The sequence below is a fragment of the Falco rusticolus genome, chromosome 2, assembly GCF_015220075.1.
Source record: "Falco rusticolus isolate bFalRus1 chromosome 2, bFalRus1.pri, whole genome shotgun sequence".
NCBI classification, from domain to species: Eukaryota; Metazoa; Chordata; class Aves; order Falconiformes; family Falconidae; genus Falco; species Falco rusticolus.
Window position 1 is genome coordinate 65964660 of NC_051188.1, and position 20076 is coordinate 65984735.

Consider the following 20076-nt stretch of genomic DNA (forward strand, 5'->3'; position numbering starts at 1 on the left):
CCCTTCTCCACGGAGACTGCCAAGACTACTCAGGGAATGGTAACAGGATGGGGGTGTTTGAGCAAGGCCACAACATGGACCGGTGTGGACAGCTGGGGTAGGCTGGCCCACAGGATTGATGTTCAAGACAAGTACAACAGGCAGGTGTGTACAACACTTGATATACCAAATATTTAGAAGTAGAAATATAGAAATAACTGGTTTTGGTACAGTATTTATCCTAGTACCTACTTCTGCTTGTTAATGACAAAGGCAAGCCAGGTTATCTATGCTTTTAATGTAGAAACCATTATTAATTAGCTTAGTTACTCTAGATAATCAATTACAACTTTAAACAGAATAGATCTAAAATCTCTATTTCAGTTTCTAATTTCCAGTCATTTTAGTTCCATTTTTGGTAGACAGGCATTTTACTTCCGTTGAAGTCTTGGATCCTGAAATCATGTTGTTGTAAGACAGTCTTTCCACTTGTATTTATAGTCTGCAGGTCTCATAAAACCATGCACACTTAAAGATGCAATCCAACGCAAACTGAAAACCTGATGGCAAATAAAACCAATTCCAAATCCATCACTGTTCTACCTTTCTAGATATTAGGAGGCTTCATAAATATTTCTGCATTAACAGGATTGATTAGTAATAAATCTGGGAAAAACCATGGCATGGTTTATATTCTTTAAAGATATTCACTGAAAGTTTTATGACAATGTCCTAAGGAACTACTGTAAGTTGTCTGTCAACAACTGGCTTAAAAAAAAAATAAATCACTTCTACCATTGCAAGTCTAGCCTCTGTATGACTCTACTAAAGTGTATTTGTGACTTCCATTTTCTGTGCAAGAATTATTAACCTGAGTTGAAAATCGACATACACATTTTGGAACTTTATTATAGCTTTTTTAATTTATAGAAGTAACTATTCCTCACGAGACATTTCATATTTATTTGTAGAATTAATTTATTTCTGTTTGTGCTTACTGTAACATGAATGTGAAATCAAGAACTTGTATTTTTCTTCACAGAAAGAATATTTAGTTAAATTCACTTAAAAATCAAAATTTTTAGTCTCATCCTTAGTTCATCAATTTAACTGCATTAATATTTAACAGATTCAAATTTTTTTTTTTTTTTCATTTTAACAGAAACATTCTAGATGATAAAAACTTGAAATTAACAGTGATTCATCTTTTCAGGCTGTAAATGCTACTGCATATAAACCACAAGGGACCAATAGTAAAAACTACACCATACTCTATGCACCTCTTTTATTGCATTACCTTTGCCATTATTAGATGAACACATTGTGTTAAATTGGTACCACAAGGAAGATTAGCAGATTAACAGTGATGAAGTTTGAAAGCCAAGAGCACAATCAACATTCCTGTGGATACAGGAAACCTAACAACTTTCTATAGCTTTTTTTGGTTATTAATTTTCTAGTATTTTTAATGACCAAACAGATGGAGAAGCACATAAGGACTGGGAACACACTTCCTAAATATGAGAATTTTGTCTCCAGCCAAAGGTATATGCAAGATTTTGCACTGCTGGTAAATCTGACGGAAAACCAAAACTACTGATGAAGAAATACTTATTCCAAAACATTGTCAGCAAAAGCTTTTAGCTATGAATAGTGTTATTTAAAAATTACCTAAAATTGGTTTCCTGCCCAAAAAGCATGCACTGCTTGCTCTCCCTTCATACTCTGCCAAATCTGGTGTAGAGGCCTTTCATAGGAAAGTGTGTCAGAAATGTACATCAAATTGCTAGAAAAATATTTGCAGTTAGAATTAAACTTCAAAGACTCAGTTCAAAGACTTCTGGTAAAAAAACCAAAGGAAAACAAAAAAAAAAAAGTATGAAAATGAGAAGTAAACCCCTCTGAAGTTTTATATTGATTGCCAGTGTTATTCAAAGGCTAACATACAACAGATCTTTAAATTTTAACTGCCGTTTCAATTTTACAATTACAGAGTTTCAGTAATTACAGTACAAATCAGAAATGGAAGACTAAGTTGAATTTTTAAAAAGTATCTTATTTCCTATGAGTAAGAACTTGTGAACACTGAACGGTGGCAGACAAAAAACATATTCATTGCACTCAGAAATGTGGATACTATGAGGACTGTATTGCAAATTAAGACAAAATATAGCAGAAACAATAAAATACAATAATTTTTACATCAGGGATCAATATTACCAGGTATTTTAAGAAAAGCTTTTATTTACTTTTGTAGAGATACTACATCTCAAAGTTACACTAGAAATTCATTCGAAGCAGGACAAAATACTAAATGCTACAGAAATACAGGAAAAGATCAAACACTATGACATTCTGAAATCAAAACAAAATTTCTCATTCAACATGTCTAGTTATATTAAAGCAAAATCTGGTTTTAATCATTAAAAGTGTAATTATCTCAAAAGATACCTGTCTTTTACTTATCAACCATAAAAAGAAATGAATTTGTAAAACTCTCTGAAGAGTTAAAAGTAACTAAAATTCATACCTGTAAGGAAAGGCTGGTATTTCTGATCTGCTTACTCAAGGGATCCAATTCCTTAGATTGCATGAGTCATTCAGAACAGCAACATTAGTTCACTTTAAAAAGCACTGAAAAGTGATTTATCATATTATGCAATTTTTCAGTTTCCTTTTTATGAAAGAGGCAAGTATCAGTGAGATTCCACAAGATACAAAGTAACTTATACAGTACTGAGGTTCTGCTTAATTTATTTATATAAAACAGTATTAAAAAAAATTCCAAATTTCAAGTAACATATGCAGGTGGTATAAATTACGCAGAGCAACAGGCAGATAGAAAGATAATGCTAGTGACTTGTGCTTAGACTGGAGGTAAGAGAGTTACTCCTCAACAATCCCAAATTCAACAGAATTGAATTGAGGTTTATACAGAGGAAAGCATGATCTGGATTTGTAGCCCTATGCAGTTCTTGGATCATTTGGTGAAGAGCAAACAATTCAAACATCTTCTTATTGCTTCTGTAAAAAAAATTGCATAAAATAATTATCAATTGAAAATTGAGAGGTTTCATCTAAATACTAAAGATTCCACAGAAAATTATTTTTTTAATGAAATGTACATTATATTGGGAGTTTCATATCATCCCTTCTATGCTGCATACAATGTCTCTAAGCAGAAGGTTATTAATCAATGGTGAGAAAAAACTTGCAAAAAACACCAAAACCTACCTTTTCACTTAAGTGGTATGTACATGTAGTATAACGAAAGCTCAAGGAAAGGCTGTAACAGGGTTTCACTCTTGTGACATAAGATTCCAGACACATAAAAAGATTAAATAATTAGGATTTCTGAGAAAATTTTACTTTTAGTGTATTCCCAATGTAAGTTATGATTTGTATTCGATTATTGTACATGAAAAGATATTTTTTCCCCTAGAGTTCAGGTTTGTTCCTAATAAAGTCAAATGAAAACCTGTTTTGCCACCAGCTTTAACTCTAATGGAAAAAGTAGCTCATATATGCTTTTATAAATGAAACACTCGCATTAAGTAATGCACCAGTGGAGTCCAGCAGCACATTACTAGTGATACGATGAACACCTTTGTTACAATAAATGAATAACCAGTAAGCAATGGGAACGTATAAAGATTAACATTCCCAAAAGGGCTTAAATGGCTCAAGACTTTAAATTTTGTTTTTGAAGGAAATGCAAACTGAAGCAACTTGAATGCAAGTTTCAGATTAAGCTAAATTTCCAAAGGAGATTACTGCCAGGTACCGGAGTAAAACTGAAGGTCAGGAGGAAAGAAAAGAAGGGTTCTCTTCTAAACGTTCTTGTCATCTGCATACATAAGGAGCATTTCCTCTTTAGGGTAGGTTGCTTGCTGGGGTTTTTTTAGTTTGTACTCTGTAAATTGAACTAGAGTTATATGCAAATTGAGAGTCTTGTCTTACAAATCTGTGACACATACAGTTTAAATTTAACTGCTAACAGAGAAAGTCCAGCATTATCTACGGTGGAGTGAATAAAAAGCAAAACAGAAATGAGGTTTTTAAGAAGGAGAAAGATAAAGGTCCCCAAGTTTGCTAATCTAATAATAACTAACAGAATAATGGTTATAAAGGATTACTTTATTTTGGAGAGGTTTTGCAGTATAACACAGAGCTTCTCCAAAATCTGAATATCTAGCTTAGAACTTCGAAGCAATACAGAGCAAGCACGGAAGAAGGATTCATGACTGCAGGCTTCCAGGAAAGGCTGTAAGGAACCTGTAAAAGAAAATAATTAAAACACTGTATCACAGAGCTCAGTGGAGGGAAAAGTAGAACAGTTATCGATACCTTTAGAGACCTTTAAATGCCACATGTTGTGCAACTAGTAGAACAATGAAATAATTCAGTTTATGCTGACTGTGTGATGCAAAACTCAGGTAAAACTAGGAACTGAAAAAATGCAAGTTCCTAAGAATTCTGACATTACTGACCCTTGTATTAAAAGAAGGCCTATCCCCTTGAGAACAAAGAAAAACAGGAAACAGAATTTTAAACTCAAAAATTATCTTGAACATATTTATTCAATGCTCATTTATCATGGTTCTTTCCTTTTGATCATGTGAAAGGAACATTAAGCCATGCAAAAAGACTCAGAAGGACATATTTTAAGCTGCTGCGAATCACATGGACGGGGATTGCACATGTAGAAGCTAATGTGGTACCTGACAGCCTTTCATTATCAAATACTGCCACCATACTCTGCTTCAAGACAGGCAAAATAATAATTGAGAGTTAAAAGTAAGAGCTGGATAAGAACAGTCAAATACCAACAAAACTCCCTTAAAACAGAGGATGAGTTTTTAAGTTACATTGTATAACATTGCCCTCTACCCTGTTCCCCCAAATCTGTAATTTCAGAATAAGGTTCAATCTGTTCCCTTGTTATCTCATTCTTAGTTCTGGTATTATAGATTCATTTATAGCAAAACCAAGAGAATAAGTAACGACTGATTTTTTTGTTAAAATGAAAACATATAGCACATGGCATTTGCATTAGAAGAATACAGATGCGAGGGAAGTTTTTTAATGTTTACATAACATTAAAAACATTAAATGTTATACTTAATAAGAAACTGCAATATGCAAATTACAGCATAAACCAATAAACACAGATGTTAAAATTCTTTGCACATAAGCTAAATACTGTAATTTATAAATAGGATGTCAAGATGCTTTTATCAGTACAAAGAGGACTGGATGTATCTTTTGGTCAAATTTTCCCTTTCCTTGTCCAAGGACATACAATTTACTAAATATAACAAGTAGCCTTGGAGTGAATTCAAGGTTTTAATTTCTTTCAGGAGGCTTACTGATACAAAATCAGAAGAAATGCTACAGAAAACTGCTTGGAATAGGGCTTAAAAAAAAAAAAAAATCAACTTGGCAATTAAAGTCAGCCTGACAGCCTAAACAACTTAGAGTCTTATCTCAGAGCCTGGCATTTATACTGAATATTCAACAAGGACCCAGCAGTCCCCAGACCTTACTGTTAAGAAAATCTTTCAAAACCTGCCTTTTTTTTTCCAAAAAATACATGTCATTTGGCTACATCAATAAATGATCCTGTGCCACCCCTCTTAATGGTGAGTACATCTTATCATGCATTACACTATACAGTGAAATCAATGAGATTCGTGGGCCTTTGCTGGTTTACACTGTCAGATGAAGACACTGAGAAACAGCAAATGCCTTTAGAACAGATCAGAGAAGCTATGGCTACATGTAATCTTTCCTCTCTTTTCTGTGGAGGTGCTTTTGGCAGAACTGACTTAAAATGCTGGATTCAAAAGGCAGAATCCACGAAGTATGTAAAGGAATGTGTGGATGGAAACTATACAGATGCAGGATAATAGACTTCAGTAGCAAGGGGTCAACCTTGCAGCAATAAAAAGCAAGACATCAACTGATGTACTGTGAAATTTGGAAAAGGCAGGCAGATGTTTTCTCGTTTGCACAGGTGAAGTGCCCTCTATTCTTTACCCAAAGCAACACAAAACAATGTATATTTATTATCAAGGCAATAAATGGTTATAAATTAATTTGTTTTTCTGTTTACTTCTGTGTTTCTTGCATTTTTTTCTACCATGTTCAATGCACCTGTGGGTTTATGCATACTGTCCTCTCACTTTTAGTACTATCTCTAGTTACAACTTGCTGTCTCAAAATAAATATATAGTAATAAATATAAAACCAGAATGAAAGTAAAGTAGAAATGTAAGCAGCAATCAGTAAAAAATATACTGAAAAAATACAAGTACATATATATTTCTATGTTCTGCCAGTGAAGAGACAATTTCTCATTTTATTTTAGCTTACGGTCTTCAATTAAGAATCCCATGACTGAAGTGATGTGTTAAGTACCATTGAGAGCTTCTAAGACAAGAAAAACATCTTGGATATTAGAATAAAGAACTACGACTGCATTTTTATAAACCTGCAGATACCACAATACATTAAAAGCAAATTAACTGAAGATTGGAAGTTACAGGAGAATTCCTAAAAGGAACAAAGAAAAGGGCACAGCCTCCTTAAGATGAAAATAAGGTTCATGCTGAAGAATTACATTTTACATGTCTGCATAAATAAGTATTTTATAACAGATACATATAAAAAAAACCATTTGCCAGATATGTTTGAATTGACCTGAAAATGCCTCCTTATCAAATATCACAAGGGACCAGTGGAATGCTGATTTCACACACACACAAAAATTCTCTAAGGAAAATTTAAGTTGGGAATGGGAGATTATGCTGATGTACAACTCAATAGGTAACAGAACTGAACAAATTTGTCAGGAATCCAACAAGAGAACTCAGTAATGACTGCATTCTGCCCCTGGCATGTTATAGTTACTCAGGGCATACCACTTTTAATATTTCTCTACTTTTGCTGCAGAAGGTATAATTTTTCAGAAACTGTGATATCAAAACCTCAGGGCTGTCAATTAGAGCAAGCAGAAAATCCTTAGATTTCAGTATGTGCTAAATTTAGTGATACATGACTGACATAAACTTAAGATTCAGCACTCTTTATTGAGCCACTGCTATGACAGAACTTTGAAGTTATTAAATACATACAGCAGTGTCTTAAACCTGGAAAAATAATTAACCCAGAATTCACTTCTAGTATGATGGTAACATGCCCTAGTGAGTCTAACTTGCTAAAATCCATGAGAAGAAGCAACACAACTACCAACAGAAACAGCAAGTAAGCAAAGCCCAATGAACGGAGTCCTACCATTTTAAGAATACAAAGTATCAAAATCTTTCTCTCACCTAAAAGTGTTTGAAGTAAAAATTTCTACAAAGATATCGAGATAACTTTCTCTAAAGTAAAAAATCTAGGACTACAAATTATAACAACTTTATAGAAATTCTATAGAACTACAACTTTATAGAAATTCTGCTACAACTAGCTAGAACTCCTACAGATGACTGCCTGTTCCCAAGAAACAGAAATAGTCCTATCAATCTGCACTGCAGCACTAATGAAGTCTGTTTTAACAACAACTTGAAACAGTATCTCTTACTTACCAAAGATGTTTATCAGAAAGGTAAGAAAAGTGTAAATTAATGTGTGACAACACTGACATTCAAGAAGTAAACTGAGAAGAAAGGTTTTTCTTCTTTCTATTGCCTGTTAAAACAAGTAGCTTTAGAAACCTCTCATTTAACATGATGTCTCACTCAGCTGAACTCTGATGCACGAGAGATGGTAACAAGACTGCTGGGATGAAGAGGGTGGTCCAATAAATTATTCCTATAAATATCCCTGAATAGCCATAAAATGCTTTACATTCTTTTTCTGCAAGGGTAAACAAATACCATATTCAGGTGACCTGGACATTTCTTTGCTGCCTTGCTCTTAGAGGTTCCTTAAAAATACACACACAGTTCCTAAAAAATACACACACACATATATACGCTGTAAGAATGTTTTGATGGTCAAGTTTACAAACTAACATAAAAAATATGCATTACTTTTAAGACAAAAGGATTTTTACTATAATACAGGAAAGCCAAAGTGGAAATAATTTCTAAAAGTTCACAAAGTTGAATTATGTGAAAGTATACTGATAAAGGCACATATTTAAATGAACTTTCAGTACACTGCTTATCCATTCACTTCAGACAAGTTTTTGCAGAATATATTTTAGGTAATCAGAAAATGTACAAAACAAGCATACAATTTAAATGCATGTCTAGCTGATGAACAGAATATAAGCTTCACATTTTAAAATATTTTGGTAGTTTAGATCCGCACAGATTTTGGTTTTATTAACTATTTCAGAAAAACTGAATTGTAATTCATCTTGACAGGACTTTGGCACAATTTAAGTTAATCTGCAAAAGCCTCCACTGTTATCCTTAAAAAACCACAGCATGTTGTAGTTGCATTAGCTTAACTTGATTGGTAGACTTCAATGAACAATGAGCAATTTATCACTGCTGACAGAATTCATCTGAAATTTACCCTCAAAGTAATCAGTCATGCACAGCATAAAATCTCACCAGCTATAGTTATCTGGAAAATTCTGTTCTATACCTTAAGCTATGCCACCTCAGTAAATGAAGACTGTCAGGAATGCTAACTTTAAGTTCATGTTTTAATAAATTAACGATTATAGTTTTGCCTCATTTCTAATTGCATGAGGATCTGCTGGAGGAATGAATGGAGAACACATGAGAGCAATGCGAGCGAGTGATGCAGCACTGTCTACTAGCATGGAAAAGTTAACACAAAAGGTAAATATGCAGCACAGCAGACACACTTAAAAGGAAACAGTAATAGCACTTACATGTTGCTAATATCCAATTGTCTATAATACAGTCACCTATAAGATTTGAATTTAACTGATTAATTTGCTGGATTTAACTTTTTCTCCTGTAATCAACAGCAAGGACTGTTAAATGCACAGTTGTTTGTTAATGTGGTTAAAGCACAGTGGAGAGATGCTGACTGGAATCTCGAACATGAGGCACCTCAAGTGTAGATGCCTATGTGGGTGACCCTGAGTTAAGAGAGCTCAAGTGGCAATTTCAGCTGGTCACCCAATATATGTTGAATTCAGTATACTCTGAATTGCTCTTCATTTTCCTAGAATGTGCATGACATTCAGGCAGACATGAGACTGGATGTATGGGAGATCAATGTCATTCTCAAATGGTAACTGGAGGTTATACCCACAAAAAAATTGTAATAAAACCAGTTAAAAATTAGCAGTAATACTTCTGTCAGAAGAGGTGCCTGGAATGAAAAGAAGCCTAGAAGGAAAACAAAAAAGAAGGTCTTTTAGAGGTCAGAAACAATCTTTATAATAAAAAGCATAGTATGAAAACTCAAGTTAAGGCAGACCTCATTAAGAAAGAAGTTTTCCCAGACTTTTAAGTAAAAATAGAACAAAAAAGTGGTAGCAATGTCATCTCACTAACCAGGCTCACTAGATATCAAGCTGGGGGCTGGCATGCCAATGTTTGAGGAATAGTGTGCTAGCGAGGTCCTTCAATCTGCTGTTTCAGTGGAGGTAGGGGACAGAGAACCATGCAACAGCAAAGATACAAGGGCTACTGATGTGTAAGAAACCACGGAAGTGCCTGAGAATGGTCACATAGGAATTAGGGCTTCTCCCCACATAAAGGTGGCACAATCAATGCACGCAGTGTGGGCAACAAACAGGAGGAGCTGGAAACCCATGACATAGTTGCCATCATGGAAATACGCTGGGATGACTCACACAACTAGAGTGCTTCAATGGATGGATATAAACTCTTCAGAAGGGCTGGGCAAGGAAGGAGATGTGGTGGGTTAGCCCTGTATATTAGGGAGTGTTTTGACTATCTAGAGCTTGATGGTGGTGACGAGAGGGTTGAGTGTTCATGGGTATGAATCAGGGGGAAGACCAGCAAGGCACATATCATGGCAGGAGTCTGTTACAGACCACCCAAGCAGGATGAAGAGGCAGATGAAATATTCTGTAATAGCTGGGAGAAGTCTCACAATTGCTAGCCCTTGTTCTTGTAGGGAACTTGAACTTACCAGATGTCTGCTGGAAACGCAACGCAACAGAGAAGAAACAGACCAGGAGGTTCCTGGAGTGTGTGGAAGATAACTTCTGATCCAGCCAGTGAGGGAGTCTGCTAGGGAAGGTGCCCCACTGGAATTGTTGTTTGTGAACAGAGAAGGACTTGTGGGTGATGTGGTGATTGGAGGCCGTCTGGATTATAGCAATTGAAAATGATAAGACTTTTTGATTCTTGGAGAAGTAAGGAGGGAGGTCAGCAGAAACGATACCTTGGACTTCCAGAGGGCCAACTTTGGCCTGCCTGAATAGTTTAGGAGACTGCCTGACAAAGTCCCTTGGGATGCAGTCCTGAAGGGCCAAGGGGTCCAGGAAGGCTGGAGATTCTTCAAGAAAGAAATCTTAAAGTCACAGGAGCAGGCCATCCCAGTGTGCCAATTGGCCTGGCTGAACAGAGAGCTTTGGCTGGAACTCAGGAAAAGAGAAGAGAGCTTATGATCTTTGGAAGAAGGGGCAGGCCACTCAGGACAACAAGGGTGCCTTGAGATTATGTAGGGAGAAAATTAGAAGGGCCAAAGCCCAACTAATCTGGCTACTGCCATAAAAGACAATAAAAATGTTTCTATAAAAAAGCCACAAAAGGACAGCTAAGGAAAATCTCCATCCTTTACTGGATGCAGGGGGAAACAGTGACAAAGGATGAGGAAAAGGCTGAGGCACCTAATGCCTTCCTTGCCTCAGTGTTTAACAGTAAGACCAGTTGTTCTCCAGGTACACAGCCCCCCGAGCTGGAAGACAGGGATGGGGAGCAGAATGAAGCCCCCATGATCCAAGGGAAAATGGTCAGGGACCTGCTACACCACTCAGACACACTTAAGTCTGTGGGGCCAGAAGGGATCCACCCAGAGGTGCTGAGGGAGCTGGTGGGAGTGCTCACCAAGCCACTGTCAATCATTTATCAGCAGCCCTGGCTAACGGGGGAGGTCCCAGCTGACTGCGGGTTAGCCAGTGTGATGCCCATCTGCAAGAAGGGCAGGAAGGAGGATCTGGGGATCTACAGACCTGTCAGCCTGATCTTGGTGCTGGGGAAGGTTGTGGAGCAGATCATCCTGAGTGCCATCACATGGCACGTACAGGACAGCTGGGGGTCAGGCCCAGCCATCATGGGTTCTGGTTGAGTAACCTGATCTCCTTTTGTAACAAGGTGACCCGCTTAGTGGATGAGAGAAAGGCTGTGGATGTTGTCTACATACTTTAATAAAGCCTTTGACACCATTTCCCACAACGTTCATCTTAAAAGTTACAGAGAAAAGTTGGTTAATAAGTTCTGCTAGCCAAATACAAAAATTAAAAGGTGGGTATTGAAAAATTATTTTTTTAATTAAATCACACTTTAATTTCTTTGAATGAAACCATTTATGGAAACCTATAAAAATGTAAACTGTTTATAAGCAAGTGCAAGTTTAGTAAATAAGAGCAAACAGGATCCTAGTTGAATAAACTTCACTCTTATACAGATTTCATAAAATAAATCTATTTGAAAAGGGATGTGTATATCCAAGTACTGATATAAACAACTCCTTTGTATATCAAATGCTTTTAAAAATTTAAAAATGTTTTAAATAATAAATAAAATTTTTAAAAAATCAAAAATTTAGCATTCACATCTACCTTCAGAATGGTATGCTGCTTACGAAGTACGGTATTACCCTGAATGAACACCGAAGCTTTGCCTATTAAGTGACTACTTGGCTCTGCCTAAATTTACATTATTCTTCTGTTTCTTACTTTGGAGCGGATGAGACAGCGGTCAAAAATTCACAATGGCTAAACATTACACAACTGTTACTAGAACAAGACGAAAATAATGACAAGAACATTTTCCCTTATTAGAGAGAAGGCTACTATTACTTCACACTACATGTATTTCATCAAAATCTAAGTATGCAAACTAAGCTTGCAATTAATTAACAAAAATGTGTGCAAGCCTTTGGTGTACTTGCTTTCAGCAAGTATACAGGGTGGCTCTAACATCATCATAGGCTGCATTTAACAGAGTTAAAGAGATATTTATCTGTGGTTAGATTATTAAACTAAAACATCTATTAATCCAACATAATTATTCACTGTTTTCAGAAGAATGAATAAAAAAAATTACAAAGGTAAGACAGGATAATAGAGGAAGGATTTCCTTTTAAATGGTTTGTATTTCAATGTTCATCCCACATAAGCTGTAAATCATTCCTTTCTCTAGAGCTTCAAACACAGCTCCTCGGGATAACTTCACATCTGCCTTTCACACAGGTGAAGGGGAATCCTACCTTAGTATGGTATTCACAGATTTGACATTTTTACCCTTTCGGTACTGTAGAATAAGCTCATTTGAAAAGTTTCAATCTTGCAGTTACCAGTAAAGATAATATGTGGGAAAAATACAGTTAAGTTTTAATCTGTTTAAGCATACAGGCATTTTTTTTACTCCGTATCTTCACTGCTTGTAGTGTTTAAAGTCTCAAAATGCTAAGACTCACGGAAAAAAAATAATAAAGGACTGGGTTTGGGTTTCCTTGACAGATTCTGATCATCGACTTTTTAGAAGTACCTGTTGAACAGTGTGAATTGTGGAGTACTTAGCATTAGTTATGGAAGCACTCCAACACAAAGGAAGATGGGGAGTGTCCATATAGGCAGACCATATAGAAACATTCAGTTTACAAGTAAATAATCACAACTTCTTACCATAGAGACAGTATTTTTATGTCCACTGGCTTGATTAATTTCCTTATGAGATGAGTAAATCTGGACACAGACTTGGTTATCCATGACCATAATATTTTCTTACAAAAAAGAATTTGTAAGTAAGGTTCAGTGAATGTGTAAATACAGCTCACTTCTGCAGTTACTAAAAATCTTAAGTGACATTAATTAACTTACAGTAAGCACAAGAGATTAATTTAGAGAATTTTTTCAATACACATTCATCTCAGTTTGTGAATAAGCAGACACTAATGCAAAATACTCTCTGTAAAACAGAAGTAAGCTTGAAGACAAAGTAAACATAGGCTTATTTAAAGCAATGGTCAGCGCTTTGTAATGTCTAACAAGCAATTAAGTTTTGATTTCCTTAAATGAATGTAAGGTTGGGAAAGGGGAACCTACTCACCTACATTATAGAAGTCAGCTATTACTGCAGGAGGCATTTAAGGCATACGCTGTCCTTGTGTAAAACTGCAAAGGGCAAACTGAGGCAGGCAGCTGCTGGCTAATAGCAGACCTCAAATCAAGCATGAACCAGACTACAGTTCAACAATGGTATTTTTGATAGGTGACTATAAACTCACTACATCCTTTGGAACTCTTAACTGATTCACAGGTAAAAAAAACCCACAGTAAGCTGCATGAGAAGTGAGAAGACAGGAACCACAGTATTCAACAAGATTGTATATGACAACTATTCAACTACAGAGTGATTTAATACTAATGATGTGATGTTCTTCAACACCCACAGAGCAAATTTTCTTGCTGAGGTCATGCTACTTATTACTAGATTGTTTCCAGAAAATATTTCGTGTCTGGCATCTAGGAATTCTCTTGAACAATGTGTTACAACTAGTATCCTAGAAACAAGGTCTGCTGAGAAAAGAATCTGTATCCTTAGGGAGAGAACCTGAGGCATGAAGATGCCCTAGAAGCCACTGGTGTTATACTATAACAATCTGGCTGATTAGAAGTAACTATTAATTTAATTATTAAACATTAATTTTAATAGTAATTTAAATGAGAAATAAGAGCATTGTTGAACAATAGATACATTATAAACCATTTGACAAAACTGAAACATATCATTACTTAGCAGTTAATACTTCTTGCTCCCAAAATTTCAAAGGCAGTCAGAGCACCGCATCTGTGAAAGTATATCTATTTTCTGTGACAATACTATCAGAGAGGGTTTTGTTCTGTCTTCGGACAGGTTCATAGCTTAAACCAAATATGGCTTGGTAGCCTGCTTTCCTTAATGAAGGTAAGCAAACCTTCAAAAGCCTTGGTACCAAAATCTTTCTTCCCTGTCAAAGGAGCGGGAATATCTCTCTTCCCTTTGACTCAATGGGAAGCAAGAAAGATGTCTTCATAGACCACTCAGTTTCAAAGACCAAAAGAAGGACCAAGTTGTATTTTATGGCACTCATCTGAAGCCTCAGTTTTGAGCAAAATACTGCCACCATTAGAAAAAGACTGCAGGAGCTCCCTTGATTGTGCTTTTATCAGTCAATCTTCGCAGCGAAGGAAAGATGGGCATCCTCCAGAAAATGAACATGGATTCAAATGCTGGTAATGGGTATGGAGAGCCAAGTAAGAGATTGAAAAGGATAAACCTGAACTGGCACTCATCCCATCTGAGCATGCAACAAAATATTGATGAGATAGCGACAGTGAAGATATAGCTAAGCTGCTGCTTTGTTGCTGTGTTCCCATCTATCAGCTATTGGAAAGTACATTTAAGACAGAAGACTGAACAGGTTGAAATGTACCAATTTATGCACTATTATGGACATTTTTAGACAAAAATATCAGCAGAATGTAGTAAAAGAAAAGGGATAAAGTGTAAAGGGATAAAGTTGAGCTGATTTTTCTACTGTCAGGTTCCTAACAAGTTGTTAACTCTCCCAACTGTGGAACGTAGAAGCAATCTATTATTTCCACTGAAGACAGTAGACTAAACCAACTAGAATTCAACTTAGGCCACTGAGCTCATCCAAAGGAAAAGAATCACTGCAGCATGCAAATTACATGAAATGAAATATTGTTCATCCTAACAATTACCTGCAACTTAATTTCAGCTACTTATTAAATTTCTCATGTAGGTTAAATAAAACAACTATTTGCTAACAGAAAGCAAATGGTAAGGCAAGGACTCAGCTGCAAAGTTTCCTTCCTCAAATGTAGTAACAGTATAAGTAGTGAACAGAATCCACAGCAGTACTGGAAGATGTCAAAAAAGCCCCAAAATTCTAGTACAGCATGAAGGTAAGCTGAAACTGAAGTTCCCTTGATACAAAGCAAACTCTCTGAAATTACTGCATACCACCTCCAACAGCTCCTCTCACTCATACGTCCTGAGAAGCTGGGTGAAACTAACCTCAACTTTTTTCACCCGACATTTAAAAATCTGTCTTTGTTCCAGCTATAAAATTTTTTTGTATATTAAAATAACACTACTCAGTGTAACATTTTACCCTCCTCCTTAGGCTTTAACGTTTTTTTAGAAGAGGTGAGGCAAACAAAATTGGCACATATAAATATCTATCTGTATTCTGTATCCGTGACATATTGTTACAGTTTCAAAAACGTTAATGACTAGGTGTACTGGTTCTGGCTGAAATGAATTTTCCCCAGAGCAGCCCTTACAGTGCTGTACTGTGTATGGGTAGCATGAAAGGTGCTGATAACACACCAGTGTTTTGGCTGCTGCTGAGCAGTGCTGGCACAGCATCGGGGCTCTGTCTCAAACATTGCCCCTTGCCAGTAGGCTGGGGGTGGGCAAGATCTTGGGGGGGGGACACAGCCAGGACAGCTGACCCAAACTGACCAAAGGGATATTCCATACCATGCGATGTCTGCTCAGCAATAAAAGCTAAGAGAAGGCTGGCTGGGGGGGGTGTGGGGTGGGGTGGGGGGGTGTGATATTAATTATTTATGTTTGTCTTCCAGAGCAACCACTACACATACTGAAGCCCTGGCTTCCCTGGAAGTGGCTGGACATTGTCTGCTGATGGGAAGCAGAGAATAAATCTTTTGTTTTCCTTTGTTTCCATGCGGGGCCTTTGCTTTTGCTTTATTAAATTGCCTTTATCTTGACCCACAAGGTTTTTTTCCATCTTATTTTCCACCCCCTTGTCCTGCTGAAGAGAAGAGTGACAGAGCAGCTTGGTGGGCACCTGACATCCAGACAAGGTCAACCCACCACACTGAGACAGAATGGTGAGATTATTTTTGGCTGGCACCATACTTCAGAATTATACAATGGCACAAACACTCAATGATGTCTCAGAAATGCCAGTGCAGCTGGAATACTATTCAAGTCCTGACACCTAAAACATAACATCTGGTGACAAGCATGCACTTTGAGATCCCAATCTGATAAATACATACAACTTGAATCCTTCCCAAGAAATAATGTGACTGTACTGTATACTATAATGATGAAACTAAGTTTCAGGAAACATACACAAATAAGCTTCCCAAGGGTACCAAAGTTTTAATCATTTCTTCACAGAATTCCTGTGCTGTTAAGATCACTGTGTTTCTATGGTCTAGCTGGACAGGTACAATGGTGTTATCCTGTCTTGTACAGAATACCTGTCAATTCAGACAAATTTTTCATGAAGCTGTGGACCTCATGTGTATTTTTAATTTTAAATAAGCTTGCAGCTGGTTTATGATATCTAACAGACTGGTTTCATTCTTGTGGAATATGGTAAGCCCTCACTAACCTGAAGTCAAGAAGATTAAAGAGTAAACCCTGATCCTAGTGGTGACCGAAAACGTGCCAAGCTTTTGTAATGTAAAGTAATACTGAGAGGTGAACCAAAAAGAGCACCTTGAAGGCTGATAGTCCATCTTGTGGCTCTAATGAGGAAATGATGACAAATGGTTTTACCACTAAGAATGCAAATGGACAGACCTCTTGACACAAAGTGGGTCAAAATAAGATGATACTCTCCTTTTGTCTTTGGAGTAGGAACAAAATGCCCAGTCCCTGATTACTGAGGTTACATTTTCCACTCTTCTGTCATCTAAGTGAACATTCAGATGTTGCTTCAACAGTACCTCGTCATGAAGGCATGGATGGGAAAGATAATGCAAGAGTACAAATTCACAAAAAACTATCTGAATGCTCATATTTTCTGGCTCTCGTTAGACCTGGGGATTCCAAGTGAGGTTTCCTAAATGAAAGTCTGCCACTAGAAGTTGTGTAGGGGTCATTTGGTGTAGTAAAGCTGTGCTTCTTCCTTTGTACTTCACACAACCCAGTTGTGCAGTGCAAAGAAATGACATGTGCTTCCTTCAGGCTGGAATGTATAAGCTAACATGAAACACAGAGGCGCTCCAGACTCTCAATGTGCAGAGTTTCATTAGCCTTTGAACTGAAGGGGTACTGATCTTTAAATTAAGTGCATTTTATGGCTTGAACTCCAACCCTAATAGTTACCTTCATGAGCCACAGTCTTAAGGGCATGGATGTGCCCAAACATCCGAAAACATGTGCGGGCATACTGTATACAAGGTGGCACGACACACAGAGATTTTGGCTATCAGCTGCCTCTCACCATACAGATTTTAATTCTTCACACCTCTGTGTGAGTCTCTCTTTATAAACAGACAACCTGTTTTATTAAAGTTAGCCTTACCTTGACAGAAGCAAATGGTAAGTGTCAACACACATTTAAGAATGACAGAGAAGTAGATCTTGCCAAACAATTCCTGGTTTACTATCCTTTTTCTTGTAACTAAACTTACCTTAAGTGATCCTTGTTGCTTTAATCTTTCCCAAATAGTAGACATGAAATGCTGACTAGTGAAAAGAACGCCTTGAAAAGAATCATGGCATCTCTAAAGTGCCAAAAAATGATGCTGCAGTTCTATTACCAAAAAATTCCTTGTCAAATGTTATATGTTATTCCTAGCCTAGCAGGCAAAAAAAAAAAAAAAAAAAAAAAAAAGAGGACAGAATGTTTAACACTATTTGGCTTTCTGGCCACAGTTTCCAGGAGGAACTGAAGAATCTGAACTTCATGCATTTTTTTCAGGTTTTGAAATGACCTGAAGCCACGCTCTTCCAAGCTTTCTCAGACAAGTAAATCACTCTAGAATTAATTACTCCTCCACTTCTGCCTCGTGATCCTTCTCTTCCTTGTGAAGAAAAGATCTAACAAAAGGTGGCAACAATCAGAACAGTAGAAGATATTATGTATGAAAGTGTACCCTGAGCTGGCCAGGACTGATGAATATATAATGACGAAGTCATAGGCAGACAGAGAAAAAAAGTAGTGAGGAATGTTACCATTTCCCACTGAAATGGTGTTGTCAGGCCTCTCCCAGATTCTTGATGTGAAGCTCCCGAACAGAAATATAGAGGGAGTGCATAAAAGGGCTGTGTGCCAGTAGACGCACAGCAGTAAGACTATTAATTTTAATTTGCCATTAAGGTCTTGCACATAGACAGAAAACAGATGATACCAATGCCTCAACTGTTGCATTTGACATTGTGTTTTCAGTAACTGAATGACTTATCAGCACTGTCAATGTTTTTATGAACATGCATGAATTGCAATAGAAACTTGGATCCTGGGCCCATTGTACCAGATATACTATGAAGCCAAAAGCAATGATACTGTTCCAAAATCTGAAAACGTGCATACCAAAATCAAATCAGTCAATAGGCTTAAGCATTACTTCAGATTCTCTTGTGGTAATTTCTATCCACAGAAATATCCATCTTAGACTAGTAGGTACTTATGCGTATGCATATATATGTGCATCATATGCAGCTTAAGTAATTTTCCTTAATATACGATGGGAAATCTAGGTTTCATTTCTGGAACATAAGGAAGATAATTTTTTTAAAGGAGAGCCTACATGAGGACCTCAGACAGGCCTGGACTGTACAGAACCATAAGCATTCATTGCCTCTTATAACAAAAAGTACACGCAGTTACACAGAGAAGTAGTGTAACCTTGCAGTTATTTCACATCTGAGTCACATCTTTCAGCCTGGGCAACTAAAATCTGAATCTGTAAAGTATCTTCACAAGAAATATCAAAACTTGAAAAATGAAGTTATAGAAAGGAATAGCCCAGGGGGTGGGGATGGGTGTGAGTGGGGGTGTGTGCCTAGGATTGTGCATCTTTCAGGAAAAAAACGTCTAGACTGCCTCCTGTTGTTCAGATGCTGTTTTTACAGGTAATGTGATTCCATATATGGCCAGCTACCTATGACTTCATATTTAAGGCTGCACACCAACACAGCTTTAAAATGGAGCATAAATTCCTGTTTTAATCTAATAGACCACCCTCTGAATATTCATTGCCACTTTCCAGTTTGTCCAAAAAATTTTTAATAGGGAACTTACAAAGGAATGAAAATATAACTTCCCATCGACAAAACTACTTCTCATTGTTAACAATTTCTTGCACAACACTAACTATGTATTGGTGAAACATGCCTACAACTTGTGTATTGGCAATTATTCCACCAAAGAGAAAGGCTCTGCAGAAGGCTTTTTACCCAGTTGCCAAGAAATAAATTCTCAATCAAACGTCAATTCAAATAAACATTATTCCTCCTTCCCTGACTTCACATATATACACCTTCTCTGAGAGGCAACAAGGCAAAATCTGAGTCTCTCACAATACATCTCCATAATTCTTTGAACTGCAGGCATCTAGTGTATTGGAATGACTACTGCTAGGTAGCAGAAGATGTATCGTTATTGGCATTATCCAAAGCAATACCAGACACCATCCACCTTGCCTATGTTACTTTTGCACATACAACTATCGCCTTCCCAAACACTTTAACAACCATATTTATGACTATTAGGGAGAATACTTTAGCGTAAGACTACACTAACTACATGGTCAGACAAAGAGTCTGCAAGGAAGAAAAATGCTTGAAATATTTCTGCCACTTACGTTGCTACAAAATGGCTTTTAACTCAATGCTATTCCACCCCACATCAAATACGCTTTCTATTTTTATCACTATAATGCATGGTAATAGAATACTTACAAAATAGCAACACATACGTCAAAAATAGCAGCAGACCCTTCCCCTCTTCTGTTCTAAAAGGCAGTGAGTGATTTTTATCTTTAAAAAAAAAGTCACAAGGTTTATTCCACATGGTACTGAAATGCCTCTCTACCTTCATGTTCATTCCAGTTAGTTACTGACTCTTAGCCTCTATCACTTGGAAAAGCCTGTGACAAATGAGATTATTAACCCTTTTATAATGCCACAG

At 36.8% G+C, this 20076-nt stretch overlaps 1 protein-coding gene across 4 annotated transcripts in view; it reads right to left on the reverse strand.

Moving 5' to 3' along the window:
* Nucleotides 1-1115: 1115 nt before the first annotated feature.
* The window catches only part of CCDC138 (coiled-coil domain containing 138), a 41250-nt gene continuing 22289 nt past the window's right edge, over nt 1116-20076 (reverse strand). For all 4 annotated transcript variants that reach the window (XM_037377387.1, XM_037377385.1, XM_037377386.1 and 1 more), the window contains exons 13-14: nt 4116-4254; nt 1116-3003 (exon numbers count right to left, since the gene is read on the reverse strand). In XM_037377387.1, the coding sequence (XP_037233284.1) occupies nt 2832-3003; nt 4116-4254 (311 nt within the window). In that variant the 3' untranslated portion in view covers nt 1116-2831. The remainder of the gene's footprint in view (nt 3004-4115; nt 4255-20076) is intronic.